This window comes from Condylura cristata, unplaced genomic scaffold, assembly GCF_000260355.1.
Source record: "Condylura cristata isolate star-nosed mole 26May11 unplaced genomic scaffold, ConCri1.0 scaffold00011, whole genome shotgun sequence".
NCBI classification, from domain to species: Eukaryota; Metazoa; Chordata; class Mammalia; order Eulipotyphla; family Talpidae; genus Condylura; species Condylura cristata.
In genome coordinates, this window is record NW_004567112.1 from 54658631 (window position 1) to 54670523 (window position 11893).

Here is an 11893-nt window from a genome sequence, read left to right on the forward strand (position 1 = left end):
AGCTGCCACTAAAGTCAACATGTCCAGAAGTGGAAGGCTTCTGGAAAGACTTACCACTAGTGGCTTGGGAAACAATTTCTAGTAGTATTCAGACAAATGTTTTGTTTATTTTTATGGATACCTTCTTTCTATCATTGCTAAAGAATACTGATTTTATACTTATACTTATATAATATATAAAGCTTTTTTAAAAAAACTGAAATGCCTAAAAAACACAGTAAAGTGGTTTGAAAATATGTATTAGTTAAATAAAAGTAGGAGTGGATCACAGGAATAGCAAACAATGTACTGAAGTTTAAGAAACATTGCCTCAAGCTGAGTCTGAAACCTCATCTGCCCTTGATTAGCATATCTTGAAAGTTGTATCAGCTCTGAACTTAAAGGGGTGGGCATAATTCTCATGTGTGTACTTTCTACAGTACCCTGAATGCAGATAGCAGGAAGGAGTGGTCCACTAGATGATGAAAAGCTGTTTCTCTCTAACCACTTGTGGGCCAGAATGTTCTCTGAATCTTAGCTGCTACAGTGTAAATGTTTTTTTAACCCTTGTCTTCTCATGTTTAAGAAGTATGTTAGAATACTACTTTTGACTTTAACAGAAATTGGAAAATTGAGTAACTTATTCCACACGCTGAAGGCCAAGCCTTCTCAGGACCTGGTCAGAGGCCCCAAGCACATTCCTTGAATTAACCTTTCAGGCATGTGAAGATATTCATACAGGATGTAGCAATGAGGAAAGGAGTGGTAAGCTCCTTAACTTGCTTTTCTTTCCACCTGAACTGTGACCCCCAAATTAGCCACCTGTTTTATTAAGTTTTCTCATTTAAGAAGAGCATTAGAAGAGTTGTAAATAGTGTTCACTGAGTATGCTAGGTGCTGTAATATATTATTATATTCTTAGGAGATGGAGACATCTATGTTATCAGTATCACAGATTATCTTTCTAAATCAAAGCTCTCCCTCCTTTTTCCCTTTCCCCCAAACCAAAATATATTTCTATTGGTAGAAGCAAAATCTTTTTTTTTTTAATCACTTGCCATATGTGGTATTTAGTGCCCTCTAGTGATAGAAAAATTCTTTGGTTAGAAGTAATGTCCTTAGATAATCCGTCATTCCTATTAGCTCACTTAGACAATCATCCTTACTTGTGCTAGACATTATAATAGCTTATTTATAACAGCAAAGTTTGGTAAGGTTTTATTATTCTGATTTTAGATTCTGATGATATATGTTAGTATTATTTTAGTTCTAAGTCTGGCATAAGCAAACATTGATACTATATTGAGTTGGTAATGTGGAAAGTCTAAGGTTCAATTTCAAGACTACATCAATCCAGTACTATGGTGACACTAGCAGGCTCTGTCTCTCAGAGTGGTTGACTGCATTGAGACCTGGCAAGTCCAAAGGCTCTTTTTAGTACCACATCTGTTCCACATGTAGCATATTCCCACTTCAAATACAGCAAAGAAGTAAAAACTTTGTGTTCTGCAATTTACAACAAAGGCCACGAGGTCTACTTCAACTGAATTTAATTAATTGTACTTTCCTGTATACTCTCCCCTAAACTATATTGATTACATAGGCGTGAGATTGGTGTTAGTTGGGTTAATTTTATTTATCACCTTGGCTACAACTCAGTACCCAGATATTTGATGAAACATCATTCTATATGTTTTTGTGAAGTTATATTTTGGATGGGATCAACATTTAAATCAGTATTGTGAAGGCCATAATAATAATAATAAAGATGTATTTATTTAAGCATACAGAACTGGGTACAGGCCAGAGGTGCAGGGGTGGCAAGAGGATTCACCAGAGATAGAATAGGCAGACTGAAGCAGCGGGCGGGTCAGGGGAGGTCTGCCATGTCATGTGGGTCACCTCCCTGGCAGGGAATCGAACTCGTACTAAAGTGGTTTTAGCTTCATAGTGCGGTGCTTTAACCTGCTGTGCCACGAGGGAGGGCCCCATAATAAAAAATTTATCTCTTCAGAGAGGAAATACCGCCAGCCGACTGCCTTTGAACTTGAACTGTAATTCTCCCCTGGGTCTCCAGTGTCACACTCTTCTGAAGGCTGATTTCATGAGCTCCAGAGTCACATAAATCATCTAATCTTTTCCTCTAGCTAAAGATTTTTCTACAAATAATCAAATAGAGATGTTTCAGGATTTATGTCTGCATGCAGCTAATTGAGTTTTTTTTTAAGAGAGCACTGATGAATATAGCCACACCACACAGAGTTAAAAAGAGGGAGCAAAGGCAATTCTTACAAAGGCAACTTGAAAATGTCAATACCATGATGAAAGGGGAAAAATATAGGGTTATGGATGCTCACTAAAATAAGAATTATTAAGTATAACATATTACCATTTAGTAGGAGCAACTTTGTTGAAAACAATTTTTAAAACATTATGTCCAAGGGCAGATGGACTACTAGGTATTCAAAATGAAGAAAGCATATTTAAAAAAGCTGGGGGAGAGAGAGGGAGGTAATCAGTAAAGCCACTCCCAATAGTCTTACTTCAAAATTTTCAGAAAAAAAAACTAAACACGAGGAGAAAATACAATGACAATTCAAAATACTCAAAGATAAAAATGCCAGTGAAGAATACTGGATCCTTCAAGACACTCAGTTACAAAGAAGAAATAAGAGGTCGAATCAAAAGGCAAAGAATAGCTGATTAGATCAGATAACAAAATCTAAATTCCTCCTATCACTATGAAACCCAGCTGATTGCTAAAGATGAACATAGATTCAAAGGTAAAGGTTGGGGGAAATTTCCATAAACAGGACCCAAAAAAAAGGCAGGAACACTTTTTGGAGAACAAAAAAGTCAGGGACAGTATATTTATATTAGATAAAAAAGACTTTTAGCTAATAAAAAGGGTTGCAAGAGGCAAGGATAAACATTATGTAAAGATTAAGTGTTAATACATTTGAAAGATATAGCATACACACACACATTTATGAAAAAAATCAAAATATATAGGACTGCTATTGTCAAATATAAAAACAGATATTGGTGGCTATATAATAATAGAAGACTTTAGCACCACACATTCATCAATGGAAAAACAAACAAGACAAACAATTGACAAGGAAATAATGACTTTAAATGAGAAGGTAGAATATATAGACTTTATGGGCATTTATAGGCCACTTCATTCCCTGAAAGTTCAATAAGCATTCTTCCTAAGTGCACATGGAGTACTCACCAGGATAGGCCACATGGTGGGCCACAAAATACGTGTCATTAGTTCATAAGAATTGAAATTATATCAAGTATCTTTTCTGATCACAATAGAAAAAGAAAAAAGGGGGGGGACTTCTAATGTGGAGATTAAGCACACTATTCAAAATTGATTGGTTAAAAAGAACATCAAAGATGAAATTTAAAAATACCTGCAGACAGACAAAAATGAAGACACAGGTTACCAGAAGCTATGAATGCAGCACATTAATAAACAGAAAAATATCAAATAAATAACCTAAACTTACCCAGTCTAGTTTAAGGGTATACAAAAAGAACTAATAAAATCAAAACTCAGAAGAAGGAAGGACATAACAAAAACAAACAACAACAACAACAAAAAAATAAAGCATAAGTAAATGAAATAGAAATGAAAAACACTGCCCAAATGATCAATGAAACCAAAAACTCATTCCTTTGAAAAAAAGACAAACCTCTAAACTTGCAAAGAAGAATAGAGAGAAAATGTTAGTAAATAGAAACATAAATGACAAGGAAGTTATGCTACACAGGTCAGAAATACAGAGAATTGGGAAAACTGAATAGTCACGTGCAAGAGAATCAATCTCATCTACTATCTCACACCTACACACAAAAAAATAATTTAAAATGGATTAAACATTTGAACATAAGACATAGAAGAAAACAAGGGCAAAACACCACAACATTAGCTAGTTAGTGATATCTTTGGGCACTCCAAGAGCAAGAAAAATGAAAGCAAAAATAAGCAAATGGAACTACAAAGAGAAAACCTTTTGCACAGTGCAAGAAGCTATCTTAAATTGGAAAAAGACTCCACCAAATGGGTAAAAATACTTGCACATCATACATACAACAAGGGCAGATATCCAAGACCTACAAATAATTCATACAGCTCAACAAAAGGAAAACAATAAACCAAAAATAAAGTATGACCAGAAGACCTAAACAGACACTTCTCCAAAGAAGACATGCAGATGACCACAGGCATATAGTAAGAAAATGTTCATTATCATTTATCATCAGGAAAATGCCAATCAAAACTACAATGAGATACCATCTCACACCTATGAGAACAGCTCAGGGTTAAAAAGATCAAAAACAACAAGCGGTGGTGTGTGAAAATGGAGAAAAAAGAACCAGAACACACTGTTGGTGGAAATATTTACTGGTCCAATTCTTAAGGAAAACAATATAAAGGTTCTGAAAAATTTAAAAATAGATCTATCATATGACCCTGCAATTCCACCTCTAGTTATGCAGAAACACTAATCAGAGGGAATCCATGCACTCTTATGTTCATGGTAGAACTAATATTTACACTTGCCAAGATATATAAAAACAGTACCCAATGAGAGATGAGTGGATTAAGAAAATGTGTATATACCCAATGGACTACTACTCACTTATTTTTTTTAATTTATTTATGCATACAAGAACTGGGGTGCAGGCCAGAGGTGCTGGGGAGGATTCACCAGAGTGGGGAGCACAACAGATAGATTGACTGAAAACACACTGCTGAGAAGAGCCGTGAGCAGGTCAGGAGAGTTCTGCTGTGCCCTGTAGGTCACCTTCCTGACTGGGGATTGAACTCATGCTGCAGTGGCAGGGATAGCTTCAGAGTGCTGCGCTTTAACTAACTGTGCCACCAGGGACGGCCCATTACTTAGTTATTAAAAAGAGAGAGAGAGAAAATCTTGCCATTTATGACAACATGAATGGAATTAGAAGAAATAATGCTATACAGAATAAGACAGGAGAAAAACAAATACCACATCTTCAGTCATACTGACCATAGAAAAACAAAAGCAAAGATCAGAAAGAACCAAGCCAATAACAAACCATCCAGATCTGACTGTAGACTGAAGAACCCTGAGTGGGAGGGGAAGGATGGGGCGCAAAAGCAGGGAGAAGGGGGGTGGGGAGGAAATCAATGAGCAGGATGAAAGCACTGAGATGGAGGACTGTGGGTGCATTGGCAGTGGGGATGGGGTGGTAGGATTCCTCTGAAAGGGCATACGCCTCTCCATACCTCTGAACCATATACAGTGATATGAACTAGTGTATTATCAATTAAAAAATACAAAAAAAGTAAAATTATAAAATTGGTCTTGGTGATGAAAAGGCACTGAAGATTTCTTTCCCCAGCTTTTTAGATAACGTATTTTTATTTTTTTAAGATTTATTCACCTATGCATATAGAACTGGGGTACAGGCCAGAGGTGCAGGGGCAGTGATAGTATTCACCAGAAACAGAGAGAGAACAGGCAGATTGAGATGTATACTCCTGAGGGGAGCAGCAGGCCAGTCAGGAGAAGTCTGCTGTGCCATGTGGATCACCTCCCTAGCCAAGGATGGAACTTGTGCTGCAGTAGCTGCGGACCTGTTGCACCACCAGGGAGGGCCCTCTAATGTATTCTTAAATGTTACTTAGAATAAGATGCTCAGTGGCAAGGGTAATTTGAGACTAGGAGAAATGAGCCTATTCTTTCCTTTTTTTTTTTTTAAAGATGTATTTGTGCATAAGGGTACAGGCCAGAGGTGCAGGCGCGGTGAGAGGATTCACCAGAGACAGAGTGGAGAGCAGAACAGGCAGATCGACAAAGTACACTGCTGAGGGGAGCAGTGGGAGGGTCAGGAGAGGTCTGTTGCACCATGTGGGTCAGCTCGGGCAGCAGGGATCGAACTCATGGAGAAGTGGCTTTAGCTTATTAGTGCTGTGCTTTAACCCAATGCGCCACCAGGGAGAGCCAATGAGCCCATTCTTATATGTGTAGCTTGAATAAAATCAGGATGATTCCCAAAATATCTCTCACTTTTGGTAATATTAACATGAGACCAAAAGACACCAAGAGAACACCGAACTTTTAGGGGTGCTCATTGGAAAGGATTTTGACAGCTGCCACATACAGACAAAGGAAGCAGACACTTGCATGACAGATCTTTAATAGAAATAACGAATATCGAAAGAGAGAAGAAGACAGGATAATCCTTATAAAACTTTCCCAATAAAACACCCAAATTACCATCCTTTCATGGGCAAATGCCCAGCCAAACAGGGTTGGCCCAGGAAACAAGGTTACTGAGTTCGGAAAGTCTGCCACACTATAAGGAAACTTATTGTGGGTAAACAAAGGAAAAGTGTTTTTGAAGAAGGTCCAAAAAAGCTGGGGCAGAAAGCAATACCATGTCAAGATTATAGCTGCCATTGTCTGCCTCCCCACAGGTCTCTCACCCCAGGTGTCTCTTTCAAGTGTCTCTGCATCTCTCTCCTCCATCCACCTCCTCCATCCACCTCTTTCCAAGTCTCCCCAAGTCTTTGGATGCAAGTCGAAGTCTTACAAGCACTGGTGAGCCCGTGTGCATTCAATTACACACCAAGTACAGCTGCTTAATTGCACCTCTGGTTTCCAGCACCTCCCCCCATCATGGCATACTGAGACTTGTAATACAAGGCAGCTGCCTGGAAGTGGGGGCAGGAAATGTGGCTCCAGTTCATCATGCTATAATGTTCTTCCGCCTCTTAAAGAGATGCACTCTGAATCAGTAGAGAGCCTGAAATTCTATTATTAAAATGGCATTTCTTTGCTTCTGAAGACTTGGAGCCCTTAGGAATATGTTGGTATAATATACAATTAATCGGAGATGTCTGAACTATTTTCTTCAGAACACCCATTATTCATGAAGTGTTCATTTAGAAACGTTCCTCACAGGACTCCTTAAAGAAGACATGGAAGTTTAAGGAAAGTATACATGTCAGCCCTTGAAGGAAAACAGTTTGGCTGACTCTGCAGTCTTGGGCCCCAGCTGATAAGGATACCGCCCACGCCTCCAACTGGGCTTGACCTCACCCCACCGCCATCTATGGCCATGGGCCTAGTCCATCCTACTTATTGGTTCTTTTCCTCTCGGCTACTCTTACGTCACACTTCCCACCTGACTCTCCCGCCTGACCGTGGCCCGGCCAATGGGACTCGACACACCACCCCTGATGTACATATAAGCTCAGCTCTGAAATAAAATTTGGCTTCCTGGTGAACAGACTCACGGCTGTCCTTATCTTCCCACCAGACTTCCCCTTGGATTCACATTTCCAGGCTTAAGCCAGCTCCCGCCACCTCCACTCCTTCAGTTCCTAGCTTTCAAGCTTTCCCTGACTCCTCAAACCCTCTCAAACTTACAATTGTAAAATGCCCTCCTGGCACTCCTGTTTTTCCTCTTCTGTCCCCGACCCGGTCTGATACATTTCCTCTCCACTCTTTCTCTCATTATGAGCCCTGTCTCTGTTTTAACCAACCCACATGCCCCGAAAAGATTAAATTGTGAAGTTGTCACACAATTTGGTCTAGTGGCATGGAAAACTTAAGACTACTGCCACTCCAGGAACTTGGTTTCCCACCCTATATCCCGACACATGTGACTTAGTAGCCGGACTCGAGAGCTGGGACATTCCCCTCGTTGATCCGGGATAACTTAAATCTCAAGACTCCTTAAATGGCCCCCCTGCGTATCCCCCGGGGTGGTCAGGTGACTTTCATGGCTGCAGAGGTAAACAGCTGCGTTGCTATCTACACCAGTTCCCAATTTATGTCTGTCCCCATGGAGGCAGGTCCAGAGATTTGATCGCCAAATGTGGGGGCCCAGAAAGTTATTATTGTAAGGCCTGGGGGTGCGAAATATTGGAAAGGCGACGGATATTGGAAACCCAGCTCCCCATGGGATTGGATCGCTGTTCGCAGAAACTTTATTGCAGAAGGTGACCGCCAGTGCTCCCCTAACCTAATATCCTCCACCCCTTGCAGCTCATCCCTGTACTGTAACCCACTCGCTATCTCATTCACCAAGGAAGGACAAAAATACGACCACCTACAAGAATGGGTCAAAGGACGGACTTGGGGACTCAGACTTTATAAGCCCCGCTATGATACAGGCCTTCTGTTCACAATCCGTCTCAAGATAGATCAGCCCACAATGTCAACAGGACCAAACATTGCCTTACACATTCCTTCATTCCCATCACCCCCTTGATCACCAGCTCGTCCTACATCCCCCCCACCAAATCCGTCGCCAACTAACCCCCCAAGCCACACTGTTCCTCCCACTCGCGCCAACGCAACTGACACCCCTTCTCTCCCTGTTCAAGGTGACATCCCGACCACCCTTCCTACCTCAAACCCCGACCCCCGCATGATTACAGCCACCTTCCTTACCCTTAACTCAACCAATCCTAACCTCACCTCCTCGTGTTGGCTCTGCTATAGCCCCAAGTCGCCGTTTTATGAGGCTAGTGGTGTCAACACATCTGTCTATTATAACGCTTCTGCCCCTAGTGCGGGGTGGGGTACTCAACCCACCGGTCTCACCATGACACAAGTCAGTGGCGGAGGGACCTGTGTGGGCTCTCCGGCCCCTCTACCAATCTGCTCTCATTCTGTCACAGCCCCAAATTCCACTCAATGGCTCACACCTGCTGGCGGTGCATGGTGGGCTTGTTCATTAATTGGTCCCGCACCCCACTTATCAGGAAGAATCTTCAACTCTTGGGCAAATTATTGCCTCACCGTCATTGTTGTTCCTCGCATTCTTTATCATTCTGGGGTTGATGAAAATACTCAGTTTCTTTATACCCCACCTCGCCTTCACAAGCGAGAACCTTTTATGGCCCTTACTATCGCTACTCTTTTTTCTCTTGGTATTGCAGGAGCTAGCACTGGTATCGCTTCTCTGACCACCCAACACTCCAGCATAACTTCCCTCCAGGCTGCAATTGATGAGGATCTCGCTCGCATTGAAAAGTCTGTCAGCGCTTTAGAAAAATCTCTCACTCTCACATCCTGGTCTGAAATGGTTTTACAAAATCGTCGTGGCCTTGATTTATTCTTCCTCAAAAATGGGGGACTCTGTGCAGCCCTTGGAGAAGAGTGTGATCAAGGGGGTGATGGGAATGAAGGAATGTGTAAGGCAATGTTTGGTCCTGTTGACATTGTGGGCTGATCTATCTTGAGATGGGTCGTCCGTGACTCCATGTCCAAACTTCGGGAAAATCTTGAACGCCGAAAAAGGAAACGCGAAGCGGGGACAAACTGGTTTGCGTCTCTATTCAACAGTTCTCCTTGGCTGACCACTCTGATATCCGCGCTGGTTGGCCCACTCCTGATTCTTTTACTTATAATTACTACTGGCCCCTGCATCATTAACCGTATCATTGTTTTTACCCGCCAATTCATACAGCAAGCCACCGCTAACAGTTTTCACCAGCTCTTTTTCAGACAACATCATCAATATCAACCTCTTCAGACCCAACATGTCGACAATCCCACATATGGCGGACGTCGCCACCCTCCTTAAAGGCATTCTGGAAGATGAGTGGCTGCTGCCGGACCCCCTGCCGGTGACCCCTCAGCAGTGGGATGACACAATCTTCGACCTCTGGTTACAAGGTGCCTTCCTAGACCTTTCTCCTCCCCAGCTAGAACTTTGCGCCCGATTTTTTTGCTCCTTGCTACCAACACCTAGCCCATCTCTGCCCCAGGTCCTAGCCATCATTCGTTCCCTCATTTTCCCTCTCTCCCCCACATGATGCCCCTGTTCAGCCCAAAGCTTCCAGAAATACGCCCACAATCCTATAAACAAGAGGCGGGAATGAAGGAAAACAGTTTGGCTGACTCTGCAGTCTTGGGCCCCGGCTAATAAGAATACCGCCCACGCCTCCAACTGGGCTTGACCTCACCCCAACCGCCATCTATGGCCATGGGCCTAGTCCATCCTACCTATTGGTTCTTTTCCTCTCGGCTACTCTTCCGTCAAACTCCCGCCTGACTCTCCCGCCTGACCGCCAATGGGCACTCGACACACCACCCCTGATGTACATATAAGCTCAGCTCTGAAATAAAATTTGGCTTCCTGGTGAACAGACTCACGGCGTCTGTCCCTTCTTTCCGCCTTTTTCTTTCAGCCCTCTTTTAGCCCAGTACTGCTTATTCTCACTGAAAACTCTGAGAAGTTTGGGGAGAGATTTGTTTTAATTGAAGTGATCCAGAATTTAAAAAAAAAAATCATTTGACATGAAATATGTTTTTCCCAACAAGGCACATATCTCTGTGAACTTTTGGGGGTGGGGGGTGGGCAGAGGAAGCATGTTGGGGAATAAGGGGGGAGTGGTTAGAAAGAGCAGGACCTAGGGAGTAAGAAAATTTTTAATTCCTAATTTGGCTATTTTTTATTTTAAGCTAATCAGTGTTGTCCATGTTTCTTACATTTTTTTTTCTTTTTGTAAAGAAAATATAATAATCACCCACCTCACTGGACTAAAATGATAAACACTAAGAAAAGAAGAACTATTTGCAGGCTCCCTGGTGGCACAAGGGGTTAAAGCACAGCACTATGAAGTTATCAGCAGCCCTGCTCCAGGAGCTGACCCAAGCATAGAGGCAGACCTCTCCTGTCTAGCCTGCCACTCCCCTCAGCAATGTATTTCAGTAGATCTGCATGTTCTTCCCCCACTCTGTTTCTGGTGAATACTCTCACTGCCACCCCCCTACCTCTAGCCTATACCCCAGTTCTTGTATGTATAAAAAAAAAGTTTTTGTTGTTGTTGTTGTTGTTTTTTAATAAGTGTTTTGTCCCAACTTCTGTGACGGGCCGCAAGAAAGGAAGGCAGGAGGCAAAAAGGCTGAGCAAGCAGAGTTTATTGCTGGGGACAGCAGCTGAGACTGAGCCCCTAGAGTGGGGTCCGCAGCTACTGCCAACTCAATAAGGGGGAAGGGTCTCTTATATAGGTCCTAAGCTCAGATGTAAGGCCCAGTTTGTTATCACCTTCATCTAGTCCCATCCCGAAGCAAGGACCCGTAAATTAGATGCAAGGCCCAATTTATTACCACCTTATCACCTTTGGATGCAAGGCCTGATTTATTATTGCCCTTATCTAGCCTCTCAGTAGATCTCCGCATTTGATCACTCCCAACAATAAGAACTGTTTGTAAAAGTTGATGACACTTGATTCATTGGGAGATGTTGACTGTCAATTTTCCTCTCTCTCTATCTTCCTCCCCTTCCCCTTCATCTCATTTCTCACCCCTCTTCCTTCCTTTTGTGTGTGTGTGTTTTAATTTAAAGACCTTTTTATTTTAGTATTATGCTTAAATTCATGCTCATTAATAACATTACACAAATTGTCCTTTTGCAAAATTCTTGTACAGCTGTCTAAACTTATATCCACTTTTCAAAACAACAGTGACTCTGTTGGGTGCTACTCAGAGCACCAAAGAATTACAATTAAATATATTTTTTTTCTTTGTTCTTTTTTTCCCCAAGAGAATTGACCCCAAGAGAAATGACTAACAAAGGAAGTAATTGTGGTTGTTTCAAACAGCTAGAGGTATGTAACTATGAGACAATCTTAAGAGGTTACCCCTCTTCAGAATGCCCCAAAGAACAACATGTGAACCTTTTGTCTTTATTTGAAAATGGTCACTTTAAAAGCCAGTCAAGGGCTTCTGTGAAGGTATCAATAGCAGCCATAGTTCTCTGCTCTGAGTTGAAGGTCAGGTCACCTTCTGATTGTTCTCAGCAATACACCCAGACAAAACCTTCCCAGGTCGAAATTACAGCACAAAGATTTAGGGAGGACAGCAAGTCTGCACGTCTGCACTTACAAATCCTA

At 42.0% G+C, this 11893-nt stretch overlaps 1 protein-coding gene across 1 annotated transcript in view; it reads left to right on the forward strand.

Moving 5' to 3' along the window:
- The first annotated feature begins 9535 nt into the window (after window positions 1–9535).
- FAS (Fas cell surface death receptor) overlaps window positions 9536–11893 on the forward strand; it is a 41450-nt gene continuing 39092 nt past the window's right edge. Inside the window, exon 1 of the mRNA XM_012723472.1 lies at window positions 9536–9671. Within this exon, the coding sequence (XP_012578926.1) occupies window positions 9536–9671 (136 nt within the window). The remainder of the gene's footprint in view (window positions 9672–11893) is intronic.